Source organism: Carcharhinus amblyrhynchos, chromosome 8 (assembly GCF_965287045.1).
Source record: "Carcharhinus amblyrhynchos chromosome 8, sCarAmb.v2.hapA, whole genome shotgun sequence".
NCBI lineage: Eukaryota > Metazoa > Chordata > Chondrichthyes > Carcharhiniformes > Carcharhinidae > Carcharhinus > Carcharhinus amblyrhynchos.
Genome location: NC_137331.1, coordinates 59,195,028 through 59,222,395, shown reverse-complemented (window position 1 = coordinate 59,222,395; position 27,368 = coordinate 59,195,028). Strand labels below are relative to the sequence as shown.

The window sequence follows — 27,368 nt, the reverse complement described above, 5'->3', positions numbered from 1 at the left end:
CTGCCTCAAACTGGGCATCTTTTATCATGCTCATGCCACAGAAATCTAAGATCATTTTTATTTCCACAGCAACATTCTACCTCTGAAAGCATTTATCTTGGTGTGTCAGGAAATCCCCAGTGAGTATTTTATAGTTCTGGTCATTTATTTTGGTATTTGATTGTAATAAAAACTTCAATCACTTTGCCCTTTAAAAATAACTGTGTCATATTGTTATGTTGTCCAATTTTATGTTACACAAAATTGCAATTTCATGTTTTGCATATTTTAACCCACACTACTTCACTTTTTGACTTTTATGGGATTGGTATTTTATTTCAGGGCTCAGCCAACAGACTTTGCTTTCCTGAAGCTAATTGGCAAAGGAAGCTTTGGCAAGGTAAGATTTTGAATATTCCATTTTTTTCTTGCTTACTGTAATGCATTAGCTGCAACATTTCGCAGGTTCAATGTGCTACAATTTTTATCCATTAACTGATGGCTCTTGTGAACAGGCAGATGGGCAAACTGTACTTCTTTCCTCACACCAAAAGTCCATAAGCAAAAGCTACTTTGAATTATTTTTTAAAGAATGCTTTGGTGTGTTTTCCCAAGATGTGGAGAGACCGGTGTTGGATTGGGGTAAGCACAGTAAGAAGTGTCACAACAGCAGGTTAAAGTCTATGTCAATATGCATGCTGTTCTGGGAGATCCTCTCCACTTGGAGCTGGCGTCTTTAACCCGTACTTTAACCTGGTGCTGTGAGACTTCTTACTGTGTTTTCCCAAACCCTTGGTTACTAATTTTCTAGTAACTTGCCTTAAACTCATGTCATGGTTAACAAAGGAGGCTAATTTATTTCACAGTCAAAACTTGGACGAGGAATGTTTGCAAGTTGCATTCCACTATACATACAATAAGGGTGGTGTGTGTGTGAAGGGGGTGTGAAGAAAAAAAAGAGGTTTACGACAGTGGATAGTAGCAGCACAAGAATCACAGAATTGAATATTAGTTCACATGATTTCCAAAGTCCAAGAAGTCAAATTTCAGAGGGTTGCTCCTTCATAGTGGAGTTCAGTCCTGATTAGTTTCGATTGGCAACAACAATATAAAAATTCTTGAAATGAATGGCACTGCTGCATGCTGGGCTTTCTGTGCTTAGACTACTTGGCAGGCATTGATTAGAAACTCCTAAAATCAAGCAGGCTTCGGGAAGTTGAGAGACAGTAATTGGTGCTTGCTGAGACAGGCTGCTATAGTCCTTTCAAGTTGGTGTTAAAACAACAGCCTGAGGATTTCTTAATTCTGAAAAGAATATGGAAATTTCAAAATGATCACTCAAGTCATGTGACTTTTCTCCCTGATGATTTCAAAAAGGATGTTTATCTGGTATTTGGAACTGCCTTTGATTCAGTCCTGAATCAATGTCCTAGCCATTAGTTTGAGGTTCTTGTTACAAGAAGCCATTATCTAGGCTGACCCGCTGACTCTGCTAAAGGGCGGTAAGAAGTCTCACAACACCAGGTTAAAGTCCAACAGGTTTATTTGGCCAGCAAATAAACCTGTTGGACTTTAACCTGGTGTTGTGAGGCATCTTACTGTGTTTTCCCAGTCCAACGCTTGCATTTCTACATCTCTGCTAAAGGGGTCAGCTTATCGAGATACAAGTGATGTCAGCGCCGTACTTACGCAAAGATATTTTGGCCTTGGAGGGAGTGCAGAGGAGGTTTACTAGGCTGATGCTGGAGTTGAGGGGGTTGAGCTATGAGGAGAGGCTGAATAAACTAGGCTTGTACTCGTTAGAGTTTAGAAGAATGAGGGGAGATCTCATTGAGACGTATAAGATGATGAATGGGATGGATAGGATAGAGGTGGAGAGACTCTTCCTGCTCAGAAAGGATAGTAGGACTAGGGGGCACAGCCTCAAGATAAAGGGGGGGCAGTTTAGAACAGAGTTGAGGAGGAACTTCTTCACTCAAGGGGTGGTGAATCTCTGGAATTCTCTGCCCGTTGAAGTGGTGGAGGCTACCTCGCTAAATATTTTTAAGACACGGGTTGATGGGTTTTTGATAAGAGAGGGGATTAAGGGTTATGGGGAGAGGGCGGGAATGTGGAACTGAGCCACGACAGATCAGCCATGATCTTATTGAATGGCGGGGCAGGCTGGAAGGGCTAGATGGCCTACTCCTGCTCCTATTTCTTATGTTCTTATGAAAGGAATCTGGATGGTCTCAGGTATGGGATGAGTCTGTTAATAGCCCTGCAGGCATGATATTCAACCTGCAAGTCATTCTGTGGTTACAAGGAGTTTGTGTAATGAGGTGTGAGAGAGGCATTATTTTGTTCCTGTAACTGTTGTTAGTAGTTTCCAGAACAAAAGGGCCAATCCCTGTGCAGCCTCCTTCTGGGTAATCAGAAAGTCAATTTAAAAAGAGCAAAATCCATTAAAGTTTGATATATATAGCCTTGATTTTGTGTCTTATTGATCTAACAATGACTAAAATTATATTGTTAGGTTCTACTTGCGAAACATAAAATCGATGGGAAATTTTATGCAATTAAGGTCTTGCATAAGAAAGTAATCCTAAAGAAGAAAGAGGTGACATTAAACATTTAATTTATTACCAGATTTGTTTTGGTAGTTTTTTGATTTGTGTGTGCATTTCAGATGTTAAAATATTTTTTAATGCAGCAAAGGCACATTATGGCTGAGAGAAATGTGTTGTTGAAAAATGCGAAACATCCCTTCCTGGTTGGGCTTCATTATTCATTCCAAACCACAGACAAGCTCTACTTTGTTCTGGATTTCGTTAATGGTGGAGAGGTTAGTATTTCTATTTGAAGCAGTTGACTACTACAAACAGGTAACGCTGAATTGTGATCTGCTTTGACACCAAAAGAAACAGATTTCAGTATGTTTTAACACTTTAGAAAATTGATACTAATGTTAAAATGAAAAGACAAAAACAGACTACTGAAAGCTACTTGTGGGTAATTGCATATGATAACTACTTCCTGTTTATTTTGATTTTGTTTTCTTTTCCCTTTGTCATATGTAGCATTAGTGTAGCTAATTTGTTCCAAGTTCTGCACTGGTGTTACGTTAAGTATGCAAAAAAAAATGCAATTCCTTATTATAAGGCCACTCATGTATTACAATGCAGCCACTTGCGTGTGAGGAAGCAGCTGGCCTCAGTTTAATATCTTTTCCATTTCCCTACCGGCATTTTTGATTTGAAACTCCTTTCACCCCGAAATGAAAAGTTAATTCCAGTAGTCAAAACGTTATGCATTCCTTCTCGGCCTTTCGGCTAAGATCAAATGTAGTTTTGGCATCCTGCACTTGGTTGAAGTCATGGGGTTACTCTGAGGCTTCATTTGAAGCAATTTTTAAAGCAGCATCTAAGCCTTTTGGCTTAGATGCAAATGAGATTGAGCCTTGGAGAAGGTGCAATGCTTCCTCCAATCAGCTTGGATTATATAGATTAGGCCCAAGACAGGAAGTGGTGAGCCTCTCTTGTCAGCTTGGATCTGGAATGTCTCACTTGCTGAGACTTAGAATTGGACTTTTATATATATCTAATTCAATGCAATCAAAAAAAATTATGTTTTGTGTTCTTCCACCCTTGAGTTTTGAGCTTTATAGTCTTGCCTATTTCTGTAGTCTGCTACAAATCTCAGCACAACTATTTTTTTGTCCAACTTTTGCTACTAGCACATGCATCACTTTCTTCACCACACCATTTGTAACTCTGCCTTCAGCTTTCCAACTCCTAACTTATGGAATGTTCTGCAACCTTGCACCTCTCTATCTCATTCATCGGCTTAAAAAGTGCTGTTTGCTATTTACTCCTTTGACCCAGCTTTTAATCATCTAGAATCATATTTTCTGTTTGGGCTCTGTCAATTTTTGTAAGATAATACTCTTTTGAAGCACTTGTTATGATCCCGGAAAAGACCGATAACTTTAAACAAGAGATTTTATTTCCCAAATGACTGAAAGGGTCATATGTTAAGATTCAAATTTGAAGACTTTTACTGTTTACTGTACTAAAGCAACATCAACTAAACGCCATTTAAGGGCAACAATACTCTAAACTACAGCAAAGATGTCCCCCCATTTCTTAATGACTAAAAAACCCATGCCATAGATAAAATTTATTGCCCACTGTCCGCTGAGTTTACAGTCTTTATGGGAAACAGTTACTCCCAGCTTCCAATAGGTTTGCTTCTCATTGTTTCATCGAGTCTCAAAAGATTTTCCAGCTTTTCCCACCAGAGGGATCTTGCAGTACCGCTGAAGGCAAGCCTCTGCAGCAGGGCAGGCAAACTTTGGCAGGACAGAAACATCCCACTGCTGCCAATGACTCTACTGCCAGAAAACACCGGGGCTGGGGGTGGAGGAATCCCGCCTGTCCGTCTGTCCACAATGTTGAGTGATTGTCGAAATGCCTTTCTCTCAATTTCCAAAGAAGTTCCAAACCAACTGCCGGTAGTTAGACTTGCTCTGCCAATTCTTGGCCACGCTAGGACAAATCTTTCAGATTGCTTAGATCGCCAAGGGATGCATCTCTTCAACAGAAACCATCTTTCCTCTCGTATCTTGCCTTGTCTACAGAAAAGACATACTCTGTTGTACTGATTATACCAGCTACACCTCTCTGTGAGAACTCCCCTCTCTGTATCTCTTTCTGTCTGAAATTTCAGCAATAAAGTGTGCCACAGCTGTTTTTACCTTTGTTGTAGGTGTGAACATTTTACATGGTGATTGGGGGACCAAGCAAGATGATAACCAAGCCACCTGACTTCTTGTCAGGCAGAACTTATAACTGATTACATGACCCTCCGTTCATTGAATCCCTACAGTGTGGAAGAGGCCATTTGACCCATCGAGTTTGCACCAACTCTTTGAAAATGCACCTGACCCCACCTTAATCCTGTAATCCACCCCACACATTGATCATGGCCAATCCACCTAACCTGTACATCTTTGGACTGTGGCAGGAAGGCAGAGCAACCAGAGGAAACCCACCCAGACACGGAGAACATGCAAACTCCACAGACAGTCACCAAGGCTGGAATTGAAACCAGGTCCCTGGCGCTGTGAGGCAGCAGTGCTAACCATTGTGCCACCCTCCACTTTATCCTGAATTAAAGCAGCAAAACAGTCCAGGGGTCACACGCAACCCATCAAGGTTCAAAGTGAGACATAAGAACATAAGAACATAAGAAATAGGAGCAGGAGTAGGCCATCTAGCCCTTCGAGCCTGCCCTGCCATTCAATAAGATCATGGCTGATCTGTTGTGGCTCAGTTCCACTTTCCCGCCCTCTCCCCATAACCCTTAATCCCCTCTCTTATCAAGAACCCATCAACCCGCTTCTTAAAAATATTTAGCGAGGCAGCCTCCACCACTTCAACGGGCAGAGAATTCCAGAGATTCACCACCCTTTGAGTGAAGAAGTTCCTCCTCAACTCCGTTCTAAACTGCCTCCCCTTTATCTTGAGGCTGTGCCCCCTAGTCCTACTGTCTTTTTTGAGCGGGAAGAGTCTCTCCACCTCTATCCTATCCATCCCATTCATCATCTTATACGTCTCAATGAGATCTCCCCTCATTCTTCTAAACTCTAACGAGTACAAGCCTAGTTTATTCAGCCTCTCCTCATAGCTCAATCCCCTCAACTCCGGTATCAGCCTAGTAAACCTCCTCTGCACTCCCTCCAGGGCCAAAATATCCTTGCGCAGGTGCGGCGCCCAAAACTGCACACAGTACTCCAGCTGCGGCCTCACCAATGCCCTATACAGCTGCAGCAAGACCATGAGACATTCTTGACTGTTGCCCACATGCAGAATTGCCACATTCTGCTGTTTTCCATCTGCATAGCATTTTTCCTACTGGTAAGACTGAAATTATATGCACGTATAGCAAGAGCATGTGAAGTGGTGATGATTGCACACAACAATCAGCCATATGATCCCCCTGCGTCCAATCAAACGTAAATATTTAATTTTTAACACTTGAAATTGATAGTTCCATTAATATGAATGATTAAGCATTTTCTATCACTTAAGAAATATTCACTATCAAATGTATTCAATCTTATTCGAGGGTCATAGTTAGTGAATATGCCCATTTTAATCTCGCGGCCTGCTGAGATGAAGAGGGCCACTCATGCGGCCCACTTGCTAGCCAAGGTTGTCCATCACCAAATCAAAGGTATAGTAATTAAACATAATTATCTTAAAACCTCACGTGCAACACATCATAGGCTGTTCTACTACATTAAAGGCATAATAATGCAAGATGATACAATGTCACTAAGTACTGTACACGTGAAACCTTCCCTCTCTGTGTATAAGCCATGATTAATTTGTCTGTTTAAAAAGTGGCAGCACATGTACTAACGAATTTAAAACAAAAATGTTTCTTCTTAGTTCCTGGAAAGTTTGTGCTGTATTTAAGCATCATGAGTTAATGTACTTACCCTGAATTATTTTCAGTTGTTCTTCCATCTACAAAGGGAGCGATGCTTCCCAGAAGACAGAGCCAGATTTTATGCTGCAGAAATGGCCAGTGCACTGGGATATTTGCATTCACTCAACATTGTTTACAGGTATCCTATTTTTCTAAACTTAATGTAAATCATTACAGTCCGCTATAAATAATGCATTATCAGTACAAGCTTTTCATTGTAAAATTAAAATTATATTGTACAATATAATATATATATCAATGCACAATACTATCAAGTGATCGCTTGATCTTCCAACTCAAGCCGAGTGTGATCTGGACACTGTCTCTGGGGCCTAGTATTAAGGGCTGTAGAGTCTTGGGTATGTAAATGTAAACCCGGTAAGTTTAAAATTCCTTGACACGGCAGGGAGAGGTATAAAAGATAAGGGGTAGGACTTTCTTGTGGGGGGAACAGGAGGAAGTGTGTCAGGTTGGGCTTGGGGCTTGGGTCTTGGTCTTGGTGTTGGGGGAGGGCGGGGAGGGGCAGGGGCAGGGCAGGGCTGGGCCAGGTCGGGCCTTGGAGAAGGGATGATGGGTTGGAGTCAAACCTGGGAGGGGTTGGGTCAGGCATTAGTGAGGATGGGAGAGGAGAAAGATCTCCCATGGGGGTGGGGAATTCTGTTTGCTGGGAAATTCACATTCGGGGTCGTGATCCCTTGTCGGGTGAGTAGGTAGTGGGGGGTGATGGGGAGCCACATGGGGTGTCTAGATGGTAGGGAAATGCCCTGGGTCGGGTCTGTAAATAGTTATCCAGAAGCTAGAATTGGTTTTAATTATTTTCATTGTTTCTACATAACCATTGATGTAATCAGGAAACATCTGATGTTTTGAGATTGAAATCACATTTTTGGATGGCTCCCAGTGCAGGACAATAATCCATGGAAAGTTTGCTCTGTGCCAACTTTACCTATGAACCTTCAGGGAGAACTGGTATAAGAACATAAGAAATAGGAGCAGGAGTAGGCCATCTGGCCCTTCGAGCCTGCCCCGCCATTCAATAAGATCATGGCTGATCTGTCGTGGCTCAGTTCCACATTCCCGCCCTCTCCCCATAACCCTTAACCCCCTCTCTTATCAAAAACCCATCAACCCGCTTCTTAAAAATATTTAGCGACGTAGCCTCCACCACTTCAACGGGCAGAGAATTCCAGAGATTCACCACCCTTTGAGTGAAGAAGTTCTTCCTCAACTCCGTTCTAAACTGCCCCCCCTTTATCTTGAGGCTGTGCCCCCTAGTCCTACTGTCCTTTCTGAGCGGGAAGAGTCTCTCCACCTCTATCCTATCCATCCCATTCATCATCTTATACGTCTCAATGAGATCTCCCCTCATTCTTCTAAACTCTAACGAGTACAAGCCTAGTTTATTCAGCCTCTCCTCATAGCTCAACCCCCTCAACTCTGGTATCAGCCTAGTAAACCTCCTCTGCACTCCCTCCAAGGCCAAAATATCCTTGCATAAGTACGGCGCCCAAAACTGCACACAGTACTCCAGCTGCGGCCTCACCAATGCCCTATACAGCCGCAGCAAGACCTCCCTACTTTTATATTCAATCCCCCTCGCTATGAAGGCCAACATCCCATTCGCCTTCCTGACCACCTGCTGCACCTGCAAGCTGGGTTTTTGCGACTCATGCACAAGGACCCCGAGGTCCCTCTGCACCGTCGCCTGCTGCAGTTTTTCTCCACATAAGTAATAATCCTTCCTACTATTATTCCTACCAAAGTGTACCACCTCGCACTTGCCAACATTAAATTCCATTTGCCAGTTCCTGGCCCATTCGCCCAGCCTATCTAGATCCTTCTGCAGACTCTCCACACCCTCCGCACAATTTACCTTTCCACCAATCTTGGTGTCATCAGCAAATTTCGACACCCTACACTCGGTTCCCTCCTCCAGATCATCTATATAAATGGTAAATAGCTGAGGCCCCAGCACCGACCCCTGAGGCACTCCACTAGTCACCAACCGCCAATCTGAATAGCATCCATTGACCCCCACTCTCTGCCTCCTATTTGACAACCAGTCCTCTATCCACGCTAACACCCTACCCCCAACTCCATGTCCCCTGACCTTCTGCAGTAACCTCTTGTGAGGTACCTTGTCAAACGCCTTCTGAAAATCAAGAAAGACCACATCCACCGGCTCTCCTCTATCCACCGCCCTAGACACATCCTCATAGAACTCAAGTAAATTTGTCAGACACAACTTCCCCTTAACGAAACCGTGCTGCGTCTGCTCTATCAAGCAATTTCCCTCAAGATGCCTCGCTATTTCCTCCTTGATGACGGATTCTAACATTTTACCTACAACAGACGTTAAACTAACCGGCCTATAATTCCCTGCCTTTTGCCTGGCACCCTTCTTAAACAACGGCGTAACATTAGCCGCTTTCCAATCTTCCGGCACTTCCCCGGAATCCAGCGACGTCTGGAAAATAACCACCAAGGCATCCACTATCACCTCCGCCATTTCTTTCAGAACCCTCGGATGCATTCCATTCGGTCCTGGGGACTTGTCCACAATCAGCCCCTCCAGTCTGTCGAGCACCACCTCTCTAGTAACAGTAATGTCATCGAGACCCTCCAGTCCGACCACCTTTCCATCTCTAACACCCGGCAAATTATTCACGTCCTCCTCCGTGAAGACCGAAACAAAAAAGTTATTCAAGACCTCAGCCATTTCCTCATCCCCTACCACTAAGTCCCCCTTCTCATCCTCTAAGGGTCCAATGTTCACCCTAGCCAGCCTCTTCCTTTTTATATACTTATAAAAACTCTTGCTATCCTTTTTTATATTAAGCGCTAGCCCAGCTTCATAGTTTCTCCTACCCTTCTTTATCAACTTCTTTGTCAATCTTTGTTGACATTTAAACCTCTCCCAATCCTCTTCTCGCCCACTACTCTTAGCTACTCTAAACGCCTCCACTTTTAATTTAACACTTTCCTTCACCTCCTTCGTTATCCACGGCTGATTACCTCTCCTCCTACGGTCCTTTTTGACCATCGGAATAAATTTCTGCTGAGCACCAAGAAAGATCTCCTTAAAAATCCTCCACTGCTCCTCAGCAGACCTACCTTCCAACGCGCTCCCCCAGTCCACATTCGCCAATTCCTCTCTCATCCTACCGTACCCCCCTCTGTTCAAACAAAGGACGCGTGTCCAGGAACCCACTTTCTCCTCCTCCATCTGCACCAGAAACTCCACCATACAATGATCACTCTCCCCAAGAGGATCCTTCACTGCAAGGTCCCTGATTCTACCCGCCTCATTACATAACACCAGGTCCAAGACAGCTCGCTCCCTCGTCGGCTCCAACACACACTGTTCAAGGAAACTATCCCGGCAGCATTCCAAGAACTCCTCCTCGAGCCCACCGCGTCCAACATGGGTCAACCAATCAATATGCAGATTGAAATCCCCCATAATTACGGCCGTCCCATTCCTGCACGCCGCACTTATTTGCGCGTTAACAGCCCGCCCCACCTCCAGATCATTATTCGGGGGCCTATATGGGTTCCTTAGTGCACCTGCACCTTTGGGGTATGCTTGAAATACTACACCCTGGAGCTCAGAAGTTATGGCCCAATTTCTGAACAACTGTGGTCAGACCACTACAAGATGTTGGAAATGTCACTAATTCAGTTTGATATTTGATATTGTCTGATATTTTTGGCAGCGCTGTTGATGGTGGTGTTGCAGTGGCTGCATGTATATATTTATTGATCTGATTTGTTTGTACCAGAAGCAAACTGAGTAAGTTTTTTACATTTTAAATTTGATTAATCAATGATTTTTCCCAAATGTTCTCTCTTCAATTTTCTCACTTCTTACTGCAGTATTAAATTACATGCTGTTTGACTTGATATTAATTTATTTCCCTTTTATAATAGGGATTTGAAACCGGAAAATATCCTTTTAGACTCTCAGGTATGCACATGAATTTCCTATTAGTAAACCAATATGCCACCCAACTTCTCTGTTCTTCTTTAAATGCTCAGACTGAACTCTTGCAATAATAACTTCAGTTTGATTCCTTAAGAAAACTGAAATAGGGGCCACTATTAAGCTCCATTTCTCAATATTAGTCTGTAATGTGGAAACAGAAATTAAGGAGTAGAGCTATAGTGTTAGATGCAGTATTTTGATCAGTTTTAATGCGAATTTAAATGTTTCTCAACAAAAATTACAGATTACTTAGTGATGGTAAACATTAAATCCCATGGTGGTTTTTGGTGCAGATGATGCAATGGCATTGACGGTGGTGGTATAACTGAAGGCAATGGCCGCCATAAAATTCAGTGAGGCTTGAAAATAGACCTGGGGATTATGCTACACAAATTGCCAACAGCTGCTATTTCAGGCAGCACTCAAACTTCAATGGTGCAGTGTACTGAAAAAGGCTGGTGATGCTTAGTGCATTGGCAGGCTTGCCAGAAAGTCTGGTGTTAACATCAAGGAACATCGAGGTATACATCATCAACCTTGTGCATAAAATTGTACATAACTTAAAGCGCATCCTTTCCAGCTCCAAGTCCATTACTACATTTGTAGGCCCAGTCATGGTGCAGCATTTGATGGTGATGTGCCAACTTCCTTAAAGAATATGCTACCCAACTTCTCTGTTCTTCATTAAATGCGAAGACTGAACTCTTGCAATAATAACTTCAGAAAAGTCCATGCATATTTTGGATGTGAAATTGCACTACATAAGTAGTCCACAAGGCACTGTGACACATCATCGCTGTGCATACCAGTGTTTAACAGTAATATTAGCTGTTCAACAGATTGTTATGATGGCTGAAGTATTGCAGTGGAAGAATGGCAGTACCCTGAGGTGCATAAGCCTCATTTTGAGTCCTCTCTGAAGATGGCAGAATTCATTTTTCCATACTGCCAGGCATCTTTGCCTATCAGCTAGCTAACCAATACTGTTATTGTCTGTAGTGAGATGGTGCAAAATGCAGCTGGAACTTCTAGGCCAGAGTTGAGCAAGGCCATCTGTATCAAAGTCAGCAGTCTTCCACTGACCATGCTGCAGCCACTGGAGCAGCATTGCATAGGATGACTAGGACAGGCAAAGATACACCAAAGAGGGCACTAAGGGAATGCTCCAGAGTGATTAGTTGACTTTTGTCTGGAATATTGGATTGTTTGATAAGGTTTATTTGGAATGTTGTGGTGGAATTTATTTCAGCGTTGCAAACAAGTAGACACTCCGGTGATCAATAATGGGGGAAAGTAAGTGGTAGGATTGGTGAATGGGAAATTGAAGTTGAATTCACTGGCACTAGAGTCAGATGACTTGATCATTGATGGCCCAGTATGTTGATTGCATCCTTCTCGCTGTGCCTATCCTCCACCCCATGCTCTAACCTGATATCATCAGTCCCCTCGCTCCGTCCCTAGTTCCTTGCCCCAGGTCTTGTATGCATGCAACTCACATGCATGGGTTCCCACAGAGTTATGCCCTATGTGGGAAGCATTTAGCCCTTGGTGCCGGTGCCAGTACCATTCTGTGGTTTCTTGGGGGTCAAGTCCTGAAGATACAGAAGATGCAAAGAATGAAGGCATGATGAATGTTGTCAAAATGCTGGGCGTTGACCTGCCTGATGTGCTGAATGTGGGTTACACACCATCTGGACATTGAGGAAGTTTAGCCCTTCGCAGTTGCAGTATATCTCAGAATTGACATCACTCTACAGGCTCTGCATGTATGCCTGATCGAACTCTCCATTCACCTGACGAAGCGGGTAACCTCGAAAGCTAGTGAATTTACTATCAAATAAATCGGTTGGACTTAAACCTGGTGTTGTCAGACTTTTTACTGTGTTTACCCCAGTCCAACGCCGGCATATCCACATCAATGCACCTTAAACCATGAGGAAGCCTTTTATCATGGTGAAAGTCGAACAGTCATTCCACCTGCTTCCCTTTGTTAAAAAAACAAATGCAGTGTTCTCCCTTCTCTTCACATATGCAGCATCAGTGACCTCCCTGATGCAACTGTGGTCAGACAACTACAAGATGTTGCAAATGTCACTAATCCAGTTTGATAGGAGCCTGACACACCCTCAGTCTGCTCTGAGGCTTGAGTACTGCTTGCAAGAGGTGGCAGATTTCAGTAAGTACTTCTTTAATGAAACAGATATCACATTCATTTCATTCTGCCACAGCAAGGATCAAAGAATTTGCCTGCAACTCTGGTTGGATGACACCTCCTGCTGGGAATGCTTCTTCCCCTCCTCTTTCTCCTCCCTCTGAGCAGCTAGTCCTTCTCTGTGACACTGATGTTTGTCTTGTCATGTGACAAACCAAGGGTAATACACTACAGAACCCATGGTTTGAGAGCAAGTGATCTGTGCAAAACTCTTCCAGTAAAAAAAAACAATATCTTTAGCCATATACAACACCTCTCCCTGTTATCTTCACCTCCTGTAAGGGACTCGGCAAACTTCCAAATACTACTAGCTCAGCATGAACCAGTAAAAATCAATCAGCAATTTAACTCCCAAACATATAATCGATCCATTTAAATAGTGCTGGTTCATCCATTGAGCACATCAGTGGCACAAGATTAACATACGAACATATGAATTGAGAGCAGGAATAGTCCATTCAGACTTTTGAACCTCTCCATCATTCAAAATTTGTATCTAATTCATAGTCCCCACAAGAGAGACATACAAGATCCAAGCTGACAAGAAAAGGCATTGCACCCCATCTTGGGCTTGATCCGATGCCAAAATTATCTCAAAAGGTTGCCATTTTGCTCTAGACTTTGCCTGTTCTTCTTGTGATAGTTGTTGTATGGTATTGGTTAATATTTGATAAGTCTGAAGAAATCTTCACAGTCACATGCTGGAAATCTGAAATAAAAGCACAAAATACTGGATAAACTCAGCAGGTCTGGCAGCATCTGTGGAGACTAAAAACAGGGTTAACGTTTTGAATCCAAATGACTCTTTTACAGAGCAGTTCTGTAGAATAGCCATATGGACACAAAACATTAATTCTGTTTGTCTCTCCATATATGCTGCCAGACCTGTTGAGTTTATCCAGCATTTTTCATCTTTACAGTCATACGTAGGTTTACCATTAGTTTTTATTAACTCTTAGAACTGTGTACAAATAGACTGGTAAAGGGTACTAGCTAGGAGCTGTCTCCATGCTTGCTGGTCCACAAGGTACTGTCCAACACCAGAATGACCCCAGCTGTGGGTCACCTGCTCTTGCATCACTGTGTGGACAGTACTGTTATTTCACAATAACCACCATATATATGTCAGATCAAATTTTTTTTTCAAAAATGTATTTTATTTGTAAAATATCTCATCGAACATTGCAAACGTTTCAAAGTGGCCATCACACGAAGTGCAATAGTATTCAGATTTGCTAGATACATTGTATTGCACTTGATGCTTTGATACCATTGCGGGTTTGCCAGACCCAAATTCTGGAGTGATTTCTGCCCCTAGCAACAGCGTACCCACAATGCCATCTAATATAGCACACTTCAGAAAAGTCCATGCATATTTTGGATGTGAAATTGCATTACATAACTGAATTTTGCACCAATTACCTATCTGTCCATAGTTCGCATAAAGCGTAAATGCTTTTACAATAATTAAGCAATAAGAATATAGGGGTCATTAGTGGCTCAATGTTATGAATATTTCCTATCATCATTTAAGTACATATTTGTCTGTGCTTGCCAGTTTATTTTAACATTGCAATTTTTGAAGCTTCTAGTCAACTTTTGAAAATAAATGGTCACTTGTGTTAATTGCTGGAGTGGTTTCCAGGTTATTGAAATTATAGTTTGATTATTTGATTGTTTACATTTTAAATAAATTTGTAAATGCTATAAACTCAAAAGAAAATGGTGCAAACTCTGAGCGGGTTACTCAGCATCTGTAAAGAGGCAAGTGAATGGAAAGAGCCTTCCTCAGAACTCAAGAAAGTTTTTACGCCCAAATGTTACCCTGACTTCTGCTACAGATGGTGATTGACTTACTGTTTATATCTAGTATTTTCTATTGCTTTGTTTAAATGTTTTTTGTTGTTATTATTATCTGATGCTATTTATTTTGCATTGCAGGGGCACATAGCTTTAACAGACTTTGGCCTTTGTAAAGAAGGAATTGCTTGCACTGACACCACATCTACTTTTTGCGGAACGCCAGAGGTGCTCACATTTTATAAAAAATTTCATACTGTTTGACATGTAATTTAGATCTGTTTTACTGTATTTGGTGATTTGCATGAAAGTCTTTATTTTGCGATGCAGGTTAAATATACGTGTAGAACATTTAGCACAGGATGAGGTAATTCAGCCCATCATGTCTCTGCCAGCTCAATGCAAGAGCAATACACCTCAAACCATTTCCCAGCTTTTGCCTGTAGCCCTGCATTTTTTTTCCTTTTCAGATAATTAATCAACTCTCTTTTGAAGGCCATAATAGAATGTACCTCCAACAAACTCGGGCAGTGCATTTCAGTTTCTAACCATGACTTAGTTTTTTAGAAATGGTTTCCTCATCACCTTTTTTTTTGCCTATCATTTTAATTCAGTGACATCAGTTTCTCAATCCTTCCACCAATAGGAAAAGTTTCATCTTCTTTCCCCTATCCAAATCCCTCATGATTTTGAGCACTTCTATCAAATTTCCTCTCTGCTCTAAGTAAAACAACCTTAGTTTCTCCAGTAACTGATGTTCCTCATCCCTGGAACTCGTGAATTTTTTCTTCACCTTCTAATGTCCAAATACATTACATCAACAACATTTTCCCCTTAGTAACCCTCCCGGGTACCTCATCAGAATACCCTATCAAATTATTTAAATGTGATGTTTCTTTAACAAATTACTGCTTTGTCCACAATTTTCCACATGACACTTAATTTTGTCCCAGATTATAGCTTCGAAAAACTTTCTCATCAATTTGGTTAAACTGACTGGTTTGCAGTTTCTGAACTTGGCCGTACTCCCCTTTTTGAACAAGTGAGTTGCAATTTGAAATTCCCCAGGCCTTCTGAGAGAGAGGGAATGCCACTGCTTTCTTCTGACGGTTCAGACAGCGACTGCTTATATTTTAAAAAATGAAACTGAAACAGTATTTCTTCCTTGCAAGCTTAGCTCTTCCCATTAACCACATAACTCTGTATACCTAGCTGGAAATCCCAGGAGAGCCTAAATAAAAGGTCCATTAACTCTACGAAGGAATGCATCCCTAGCTAAAATCAATTATTAGCTTGCATTCTTTGTATCTGCTACATGTTTACCAGATAATCAACTCTTGTAGCAAAACATTGCCTCTTTAAATACAAAATACAGTGAAGTGGCACGGTACCATCTTACTGTGGCCTGAATTTTACACTACCTCCCCTCTTACCCAAGCAGGTTTTGAGATGGGTGGGGAATGCTGAAATTGCATGGATGGGATTCCTTCATGGGTCATGCCTGCTCTGACCTGAATGCCAATCCTTCCAAGTGCAGATGGATTGCCCCTTGTTCTTTCCATTATTAACCTAAACCTTTTTAATACTGTGGTCACTGCCCTCTAAATATCCCCTCTATCGTCACCGATCCACCAATCTCAGTCCACAGAGCCAGATCATGAAATGCTTCCTTCCTTGTTGGACTAGAAACATAACGTAGAAAATTACCTTGAACACATTCATAAGTTATTCCTCCTCTTTACCCTTTACATTATTACTTTCCAGGTCTATATTACGATCATTAAAACTCCCCACTTAAATTACTTATGGTTTTTGCACCTCCCTGTAATTCCTGAGCAAATTTACTTCTCTATATCTTTCCTACTAGTTTGTAGCCTATTGAATACAGTATAATGGTAAATTTTCCTTGTATTCAGAATTAGTTACTAACCAGTCCTTCTATCAAACCTTATCTCCATTCTCATTGCAAAATCATATTCCCATGTGTACACCTATGCAAAAAGCTCACCACCTTATCAGGCTCCATGGATTTATATATATGCATTGTAAACTTAATTTGGACTTATTTCATTTCTCTTTCTTAGTCCATCTGATGTCTTACTGTTTCTTTTTCTAAGTCTTTATGTAGTCTGTGTCTCTTAATCCTTTGTGCACCTTGTTTTTCCTTTCTAATGTTTTGCTGTAGTTCCCATTATCTTGTAAAGTTTGTTTAAACCATCAGCCCCTTATAGCACAAGCAAACCACCCTACAAGGCTATTGGTCCCAGTCTTGAGTCGCAATATGTTCAGCTTGTATGATTTCCACTTCCCCAGAAACAGTCCCATTGCCCCAAAAATCAGTAGCCCTCCTTCCTTTACGATATATCCATCCAAGCAGCTATAGTGACTTGCATATGGCACTGGGAGTAATCAGAAGATTACAACCTTTTGAGGTGGTGCTTGCTAGTCTCCTTCCTAGTTTCCTAAAATATGCCTCAGGTAGTCGTTCTTCCCTCACCACCTCCTCTCCTTTCAGAGTGCTTAGCAGCTGCTCAATGTTAACCTTGATCCTAACATCAGGAAAGCAATGTGCCATGCTGGATTTGTCTGCAATCACAGAAATGCCTGTTTTTTACCCCTGAGTATAGAATTCCTACTATTGCTTTCCCATCTTCTTCATGCCCCCACCCCCTAGCCGGTTGTGGTGCCATGGATTTGATCTGGCTGCACTCCCCAGAGAAACCATCACTGTCACCAGTGCACAGAACTGAGTATTGGTGAGAGAACACAATGCACTCATGTAACTCTTACACTCCATGCCTGGTCCTTGTCTACCTAGTCACCCATTTCCTCAATGCCTGTATTTTCTTAAACTGCAGGGTGAGCATATCCAGGACCATGGTATCCATTACATTCTCAATCTCACAGAAGAATGGCAGTGGCTCCAGCTCTGAAACCAGGGCTCAGCTGTTCCAACTGCTGACAATTCCTGCTCATGTGGTTGTTCAGAATCTGAGAAGCATCCTGGAATTCCCACATGGGTAAGAATATGCCATTCGACAGGACGAAATGCCCACCACGGCTCTGTTTATTGGAATATTAATGGGCTTAACAGAAATAACCCTAATTTTTAAATTAATAAAGGCTCACCAGCTACTTGCCTTCAGCTGCTTTCCTTGTCCTATATAACTTGCATGTTTTTACTTGTCTTATTATTGATATACTTATGATTTACTGAAAAATTCAGAATCATTTAACGTTGTTATTTAAACTTTATCTTCCTACATTTGATTAACTCATTAAATACTTATTGCAATCGATAAATTATCGAAGTGGCTTTAGTTTAGATACCAAATAATTTATTTAATCTTACTTTATTAATCTAAATTTCATGAAAAATTTGCTCACACCAAGTGACTTCTGTGCTGTAATGTAACTTTGCAATTTATCCCTGCTGTGTTTTTAGGCTGCCTTTTGTCCCTGCTGTGTTGTCAGGCTAAATCTATTGACCACAGTGACAATTGTTTGGGTGCGAATGAGCAAAGATTCATGGATGGATCTCCATTTCTTTTGGGATGGGTGCACTGCATGATGTTGACCATTTAAAATATTTGGTGAATCATCAAGCCTGTCAGTTGAAGCAAAATGGATAACTGAAGTGAAGATGCAATGTGGCAACAGAACGCAATTTTAAAAGAATAACTTGGGAACTTGAAATTTTCCTTAATAAAAAGTGGATAAATGCGTATATTCCATTGTAGTTGAGAATGTGCCTTTTAAAATGAGTAAATTTTGAGATTCAAATTTATATGAATCATTTAAGTAAGGACAAAAATTAGCATTGTCTTTTTTCATTTTTTTAATAAGAACTTTGACCTATGAGTACAATATTTTGGTCTGACATTCCCTCTATAAATAGTGAAGAACCAGTGCAATCTAATTAAACACTCCCTACATAATCTACTATTTGAAGGATCCAATGGTTAACTCAGGATTTAATCAGGATGCTTCTGTCAAATTTTATATTTAGCTTACTGTGGGGAAATATTGGCCAATTTAACATATTTCGTCCTTCCCCATACCAATTAGTTTCATGTGTATCTTTATAATGGACCTGAAAGATGGAGTAGAATATGGGCATGAGTTCAGCCCATTTCAAAACATTAAATCTTGAACTGGAGAAAACAATTGATTAATGCAAACAAATCCATGATGAGGGTGCATTTCAATAAGAGGAAACAGCATTCTGGTAACTGTTTATTTCTTATATTTCAGTACCTTGCACCAGAAGTGCTCAAAAAACAACCTTATGATAATACAGTTGACTGGTGGTGTCTTGGCTCTGTTCTGTTTGAAATGCTGTATGGCCTGGTATGTAAGCTAGCTTGCGTAATCGGGTATTTTATTGAGCACGTATCATACATTTTGAATCAAATATTCCACAATTGGCAGCAAGGTGGTTAGCACTGTTGCTTCACAGCTTCAGGGACCTGGGTTCAATTCCCAGCTTGGGTCACTGTCTGTGTGGAGTCTGCACGTTCTCCTCGTGTCTGTGTGGGTTTCCTCCAGGTGTTCCTGTTTCCTCCCACAGTCCAAAGATGTGCAGGTTAGATTGACTGGCCATGCTAAAATTGCCCCTTTAGTGTCCTGAGATGCGTAGGTTAGAGCAATTAGCGGGTAAATACGTAGGGATATGGGGGTAGGGCCTGGGTGGGATTGTGGTCGGTGCAGACTCAATGGGCCAAATGATCTCTTTCTGCACTGTAGGGGATTCTATGAATGAATTAAATAGAATGAAGTCCATTGTTTTCAGACTACTGTATATTGCATACAATAGTGTAGTCCATAGTACTCACACTTTAGAACTCAAATCCTGTCATGGCCATTTGTAAAAATTGACTAGCACAAGAAAAGATGACTATAAAGCAGACAGATTTTTATTAAAAATACAACTTGTTGATTACTTCATGGAAAGGAAGCTGCCACTCTTACTTGGTCTAGTTGTTGTGATTCTACTTCATATTGTATGATTGGCTGTTAATGTTCTCCAATCTATATATGGTATTGGAAGCAGCTATAATATTCCACAGCAGAAAAAATAACTTGCATATCACTCTGGTAATCAGCCATGGGGGTCTATGTCTAAAGTGACATAATTTGGTAAAGATACTAACTGCTTCCCTTAATGCCTGGGATATTCTGTACAGAGCCCAGAGAACAAATGAATTTCTGAGAGAAAGCAAAAACATTTTTTTGAGTGGATAACAACAAATTGATTCAAAGGAAAATAAATAGTTCAGAAAAACAATTTTTCTTTTCGCAGCCTCCTTTCTACAGTCGTGATACTGCTGAGATGTATGAATATATCCTTCACAAGCCATTGCATCTGAGACCTGGGGCAAGTAATGAAGCCTGTTCAATCCTGGAAGGTCTACTTGAAAAAGACAGGCAGAAAAGATTAGGAGCAAAGGAAGATTTTGTAAGAAGTTCTTGTAAATCCTTGAAATCATGCACCATTTTCTAGCATTTAGGATTATAAACAAGGTTCTTCCTAACTCATAATATCTTGTACATCATAGCAGCATTTAGTTTTGTAAGAAATAGTTTTTAAGCGTATGGTATGGCAGGTCAGTTTGGCTGAGAGAAATGTGCAGTCTGCGGTATGTGGGGAGTCATGGACTCACCAGGTCTCCTAGTCGAACGCATCTGCAGGAAGTGTCAATGGCTGAGGAAGCGCGAGCTCCAGGTTTTTCTGAACTTGAGCAGTGGCTGGAATCATTGTTGGATATCTTAGAGCTATGTGGTTGATACATTTAGGGAAGTGGTCACACTGCAGAATAACAGCATGCAGGCAGAGTGGAATGGGTGACTGCCCAGCAGTCTGAGATCCAGGCAGGTGGTGCAGGATCCCTTGAGTCTAACTTGCTAATGGATTTCCATTTTAGATACAGGTGAAGGTGATTGCTCCTTGGGGAAGTGCAGTTGGAATCAAGCCTGTGGTACCATCGATGGCTCAGCTGCACGTTAAGGAAGGAAAAAAATAGAAGATCAATCGTGATAGAGGACTCCATAATTACAGGATCTGATAGGTGTTTCTGTGGCAATAAATGTGACTAGGATGGTGTGTTTTTTCCCAAGTGTCAGGGTCAGAGATGTCATGGAGCAGCTGCAGGACATTATTCTGGGGAGAGTGAAAAGCCAGAGGCCATGGTCCACATTTGTACTAATGACATAGACAAGACAAGGTCCTGAAAGCAGATTTTAGGGAGTTAAGAAGGAAGTTAAAAACCTAAAAAAACAGTGATGTCGGTATTAATTCCAATGCCACATGTTAATGAGCATAGGAATGGGAGGACTGAGCAATTGAACATTGGAGAATTGCTGTGGGAAGGAGGGCATATGGTTTCTGAGGCATTGTGACCTGTATGAGCTAAACAGGGTAAGATCTTAACAGATCTGGGACTAACATCCTCACAGGGAAATTTGCTACAGCTGTGGGATAAACTTGGCTTTAAATTTAGCTTGTTAGGGAGGTGGGAATCTGAAGACTAATCTGGAGAATAGTAAATTAATAGATGGAGTAAGGGGGAAAAAGTAATGTAGTCTAAATTAGGGTTATACAACATGTGTGTGAATGCACAGAGTATAGATTAGGGAGTGACAGGTGCAGATTGCCATGTGGGATTATGATGTTGTGACAATAATGGAGACATGAACAAATATACATGTAGACTTTAAAGATCAAATAATTATCTGGCAAGTGGTTTATAGCCTGGTTTTTTGGTGATAATTTTCAAAATCCTTCTTGCAATGCCTAATCTAAATTTATTCACAAATGTGTTGTGAAATTGAGAGTTGATATACTGATGTGAAAATTAACCTTCACTCTTGGACCATGGTTCTGAAGTAGTCTTTCCCTATAGTTGGATTTAAGTTCCAAATAGGGTCCTACGAACAGCAAGCAGTTCCCTTTTTTTAAAGTATAGTATCCGAAAGGCATATTAGCCAAGATGTTGGAAGGATTCTCTATCCTTTAAATACTTCTCAGAATCATAGAATGGTTACAGCATGGAGGAGGCCATTTGGCCCATATCTGTGCTGGGTCTCTGAATGAGCAACTCCTCTAATGCCACTTCCTCACCTTCTCCCTGTAGCCCTTCACGTCCTTCATAATCAGATAGTCTGAGATCCCTTTTGAATGTCTCAATTGAATCTGCTTCTACCCCATTCAGGCCAGTGCTTTCTGGATCCTTATCAGTCACTGCATGGAATAGATTTTTGTCATGTTATCGCTGCTGCTCTCGCCAATTACCTTAAATTTGTTCCTCTTGTTCTTAATCCTTCTGCCAATGGGAACAATTCTTCCCTATTTACTGTATCCATAACCCTCATGATTTTGAATATCGCTATCAAATCTCCACTTAACCTTCTCTTTTTCAAGGAAACCAGTCCTAACATCTTGAAATTATCTATCTAACTGAAGTTATATCCATGGGAGCTTTGCACCATAGCTTACAGATCCAACCTTTCTTTCTTCCTTGCACTTGCCAGCTTTCGTAAAGCCTGTGAAACCTGTTCTGAATTTAAAAGAATAACTGTTATAATGAAGGCAGGTAGCCTCATAATATTTAAATGACCAACTCACTTCCTATGAGTGGCTTTGTTCCCTGTCCCACATCCCATCTCCATTAAGTAGAACATTACAGCGCAGTACAGGCCCTTTGGCCCTCGATGGTTCCACTGGTTGGTGCAACAATCTAATGACCCTCTAACCTAATCTATTCCAATGTTATCCATATGCCTATCCACTGACCATTTGAATGCCCTTAAAGTTGGCGAGTCCACAACTGCTGCAGGCAGGGCATTCCACGACCTTACTACCCTCTGAGTAAAGAACCTACCTCTGACATCCATCCTATAATTACCACCCCTCAATTTAAAGCTATGTCCCCTTGTGTTAGCCATCACCATCCGAGGTAAAAGGCTCTCACTGTCCACCCTATCCAATCCTTTGATCATCTTGTATGCCTCAATCAGGTCACCTCGTAACCTTCTTCTCTCCAATGAAAATAACCTCAAGTCCCTCAGCCTTTCCTCATAAGACCTTCCCACCATACCGGGCAACATCCTGGTAAACCACCTCTGCACCCTTTCCAATGCCTCCACATCTTTCTTATAATGTGGCGACCAGACCTGTACGCAATACTCCAAGTGTGGCCGCACCAGAGTTTTGTACAGTTGTAACATGACCTCACAGCTCCGAAATTCAATCCCTCTACCAATAAAAGCTAACACACCGTACGCCTTCTTAACAACCTTATCAACCTGGGTGCCAACTTTCAGGGAGCTATGCACATGTACCCTGAGATCTCTCTGCTCGTCAACACTACTAAGAGTCCTTCCGTTAGCCCTATATTCTGTACTCCTGTTACTCTTAGCAAAGTGAATCACCTCACACTTTTCCGTATTAAACTCCATCTGCCATCTCTCAGCCCAGCTCTGCAGCTTATCTATGTCCCTCTGCAAACTGTAACATCCATCCTCACTGTCTACACCACCTCCAACTTTGGTGTCGTCAGCAAATTTACTAATCCATCCTTCTACACCCTCAACTAGGTCATTTATAAAAATGACAAACAGCAGTAGCCCCAAAACAGATCCTTGAGGTACACTACTTGTAACTGAACTCCAGGTTGAATATTTCCCATCAACCACCACCCTCTGTCTTCTATCAGCTAGCCAATTCCTGATCCAAACTGCTAAATCACCCTCAATCCCACACATCTGCATTTTCTGCAATAGCCTACCATGGGGAACCTTATCAAACGCTTTGCTAAAATCCATGTACACCGCGTCAACTGCCTTACCCTTATCCACCTCTTTGGTCACCTTTTCAAAAAACTCTAAGGTTTGTGAGGCACGACTTACCCTTCATAAAACCGTGTTGACTATCCCTAATCAATTTATTTCCCTCTAGATGATTATAAATCCTATTCCTTATAATTCTTTCCAAAACTTTGCCCACAACAAAAGTAAGGCTCACCAGTCTATAATTCCCAGGATGGTCTCTACTCCCCTTCTTGAACAAGGGGACAACATTTGCTATCCTCCAGTCTTCCGGCACTACACCTGAAGCCAATGACGACATGAAGATCAAAGCCAAAGGCTCTGCAATCTCCTTCCTAGCCTCCCAGAGAATCCTAGGGTAAATCCCATCTGGCTCAGGGGACTTATCTATTTTCACACTCTCAAGAATTGCCAACACCTCCTCCTTATGTACCTCAATCCTGTCTAGTCTCCTACCTGGTATCGCAGTATTCTCCTCGACTACGCTGACTTTTTCCTGCGTGAATACTGACGAGAAATACTCATTCAGTGCCTCTCCTATCTCTTCAGGCTGTATGCACAACTTCCCACTGCTGTCTCTGACTGGCCCTAATCTTGCCCTAACCAATCTTTTATTCTTGACATACCTGTAGAAAGCTTTAGGATTTTCCTTGATCCTATCCGCCAAAGTCTTCTCATGTCCTCTTCTAGCTCTTCTTAACTCTCTTTAGCTCCTTCCTGGCTAATTTATAACTCACAAGTGCCCGAACTGAGCCTTCACGTCTCATCTTTACATAAGCCTCCTTCTTCCTCTTCAGAGATTCAGCTTCCTGAGTACACCATGGTTCCCTCGCTCGACCACTTCCTCCCTGCCTGACAGGTACATATTTATCAAGGACTCGCAGTAGCTGCTCCTTGAATAAGCTCCACATTTCAGATGTTCCCAGCCCCTGCAATTTCCTACTCCACCCTATGTATCCTAAATCTTGCCTAATAGCCTCATAATTACCTTTCCCCCAGCTATAATTTCTGCCCTTTGGTATATGCCTATCCCTTTTCATCACTAAGGTAAAAATAACCGAATTGTGGTCACTATCAGCAAAGTGCTCACATACCTTCAAGTCTAACACCTGGTCTGGTTCATTACCCAGACCAAATCTGCATGGTTTGTTGGTTCAATGTGCATTGGGTTTCTATTTTGGATTTTTTTTGAAAATTTAGCTGTAGACATGATCCCCACCCACTCATTTTTAGAAATTAGGCTTCAGCCCAGGACCTCTGACAATGTACATGCCCTTTATAGTGTACAGTGTGTATATATATATATAATATAGTGTATAGTGTTTTAATCCAGATTGTATACCCATTCTTGAAAAAATGACTGATCCAACAGCAAAAATGACCAACAACCTTTGAACATATAAATTTGATGTGAATATGGTTAAACTCAGCTATTATGCTTCCCGTGTAAAATAATTTAGAGACACTTAGGCCCAGTTTTTTGCCAAATGGGAGCTTCAGTATGTGGACTTGCATCTTAAAGACAGCCAGCTGAGCTAGTTACCAAATTTATATTATTCTGTGTATTTAGTACTAATATGCCTTTGTGTATAAATGTTCTTAAGAATCTCTGCTGTACATTGATTTGTTGTGGGCTGCATTATTGCAGGTTGAAATCAAAAGCCATCCTTTTTTTGATGTTATCAACTGGGAAGATCTAGATCGTAAGGAAATTCCTCCACCATTTAACCCCAGTGTGGTATGTATCTGTCTTCCAGTAATTCAAAAAACTAAATCGTAAATACTACTAAATATCAGGATTCTGCAAACTGTATGCAATGTTGTTTTGTGAGGATGTGACAGTAATATTTGTGTTTTCAGGCTGGACCTGAAGATTTACAAAACTTTGACCCAGAATTCACGGAAGAACAGGTTCCTCAATCTATTTGTCGATCTCCTGACCGCTCAATAGTTAATGCTAGCGTTTTAGAAGCTGATGATGCATTTATTGGCTTTTCTTACGCCCCGCCAATTGAAGATTCATTCTTATAAAGGACACTCTCACTGAATGTTTCTATAGGAAAAGAAGACTACTTAGCAGGAAATGAAAGCACCACTCAGCTTCAAGGTATCTACATATGGGCTTTTGAATTTGTTCAACTATTGAATGCTTGAAATAAAACTTACACCCTAAAAATACTATAAAGAAATTGTAAATTCCTTGTGCAACTTACAAATGATCCAAATATTTAATTGCTTCACTGTAAGTCTGAAGATTCCAAAGTGATGCATTTTTAAGGAGAGCCTACTTGTTATGTAAGATTTTTTTCTGCTGAAATTTTGATGACGTACTCCATATATAAAATTTAAATATTGTGAACACTGCTTACCAATTTTGGATAATTAAGTTTGGATATATATGCTGTGATATTTCTTTAAGAATTAATAATGTATTGTGGTCCAAAAAGAAAGTTGAGATCACATGTCACAACATGGTAAATTGATTATGGTATTTTACATATTTTGACCTCACTGCCATCTTATGTTGATGTAACATATCAAGATCATCTATTGGTTTTGGTTATAACTTCAATTCTTTACTAGAAGATTCAATTAAATTGTCACTGTATATAAAATTGCATATATGATATAGACATTACTTGAATAATGGAGGGAGAGTTGTGGCCACTCAGGTGAGAGATGTGAAGATTTGTTTGAGTTATTTAATATGTTCTGGCCACCAGTTATTAATCATGCCTGTTTGTTTGAGATTCATACTGGAAATGTACAAATTAACAAACTCATTGAATTAGGTGGAACTTTTATAATTGCATAAGTGTATTTAACTCCATGCCATGTTCTGGAGATGGATATATATTGATGACAAAAATTGATGGCACATGTTCAGAAAAAAATACATATATATATTCTAACTGATAACTTGAATTTTAATGACTTTTTTGTTTAGCTTGCTTTAGTGTTCTGCTTAAAAAAAAGCAAAGATTCAAGAATAACCATAATGAAAAGGTTGGTTCAAAATCCAAGCAAGTACTTTTGCCCCTTTACTCCAGTGGTACCATATGTTGATATATGCCTACACTGTTTTGGACTGGTAGGACAGATGTTTTCACTTACGTGGTGAATTATTTCTGTTGCCAGATTATGACAAATCATCAAGCAGATGTGACAGCAGGTCCTTCTTTTGAGATAAGGAATAACATTTACATGGGAAATGTCATCCAGCTGCTCCCCATATCCATTAATGTCAAATAATGCATCCTGCCTGCCCTGTCAACTGTGGAATGATGCATAATAGTATGAAATATAAACAACAATTTTTATTTTAAAATATGTTCAATATATGTAATCTTCCGTTTATCCATTTCCTTTTATCCATTTTCTTTTATGTGGACCACAGTTTAAAATTGTAATTCAAAGTCTTTTGTAAGAGACAGTAGTCTCTAATATATCTGAAGGTTGCACAGGAAAACTTTTTGATGAGACATTCAGATAATTTATGGTAATTGGAACACCTTTTCATTTGCTTGTTTTGCCTAAGGGATTTTCATTTATTTTGTGTAAATCAAAGCCCAAAACCAAAACTGAAGGGAGAATCTTGGAAAATTCAATTCTATTTATAATCTTTTTATCAGAGAAAAGATGAGTTTCAATTTAGATATAGTATGCTGTCAAAATGTTTCTTAACAACAGTTTACATTTATATAGTATCTTTTATGTAATTAAATGTCCCAAGGTTCTTTCCAAAGCACATTAAACAAAATTTAGCACTGAATCACATGAGATACTCAGCCTGATGATTAAAAGCTTGGTTAACAGGGTAGATTTCAGATGAGTCCTGAAGGAGGAAAGTAATGGGGAGAGGTTTAGCGAGAAAACTCTAGTGATTTAGGACCTTGGCAGCTAAAGACATGGCTACCATGCAATGGTTAACACTGGGAATGCACAAGAGGCCAAAATGGTGGGAAAACAGAAACCCTAAAGATTGTGTGGCTGAAGGAGGTTACAAAAATAAGGAGACACAAAACTATGGACAGTTTGAAAACAAAGAATTTTCAAATTGAATTTCTGAACTGAAAACCATTGTAGATCACC

General features: G+C 40.8%; 1 protein-coding gene across 5 annotated transcripts in view; it reads left to right on the top strand.

Moving 5' to 3' along the window:
• sgk3 (serum/glucocorticoid regulated kinase family member 3) overlaps nucleotides 1-27,048 on the top strand; it is a 101,107-nt gene extending 74,059 nt beyond the window's left edge. For all 5 annotated transcript variants that reach the window (XM_080194136.1, XM_080194134.1, XM_080194135.1 and 2 more), the window contains exons 7-17: nucleotides 70-119; nucleotides 322-379; nucleotides 2,495-2,578; nucleotides 2,672-2,803; nucleotides 6,480-6,592; nucleotides 10,384-10,420; nucleotides 14,592-14,678; nucleotides 18,705-18,800; nucleotides 19,753-19,908; nucleotides 24,925-25,014; nucleotides 25,137-27,048. In XM_080194136.1, coding sequence (XP_080050262.1) covers nucleotides 70-119; nucleotides 322-379; nucleotides 2,495-2,578; nucleotides 2,672-2,803; nucleotides 6,480-6,592; nucleotides 10,384-10,420; nucleotides 14,592-14,678; nucleotides 18,705-18,800; nucleotides 19,753-19,908; nucleotides 24,925-25,014; nucleotides 25,137-25,307 — 1,074 coding nt within the window. In that variant the 3' untranslated portion in view covers nucleotides 25,308-27,048. The remainder of the gene's footprint in view (nucleotides 1-69; nucleotides 120-321; nucleotides 380-2,494; nucleotides 2,579-2,671; nucleotides 2,804-6,479; nucleotides 6,593-10,383; nucleotides 10,421-14,591; nucleotides 14,679-18,704; nucleotides 18,801-19,752; nucleotides 19,909-24,924; nucleotides 25,015-25,136) is intronic.
• Nucleotides 27,049-27,368: the final 320 nt, after the last annotated feature.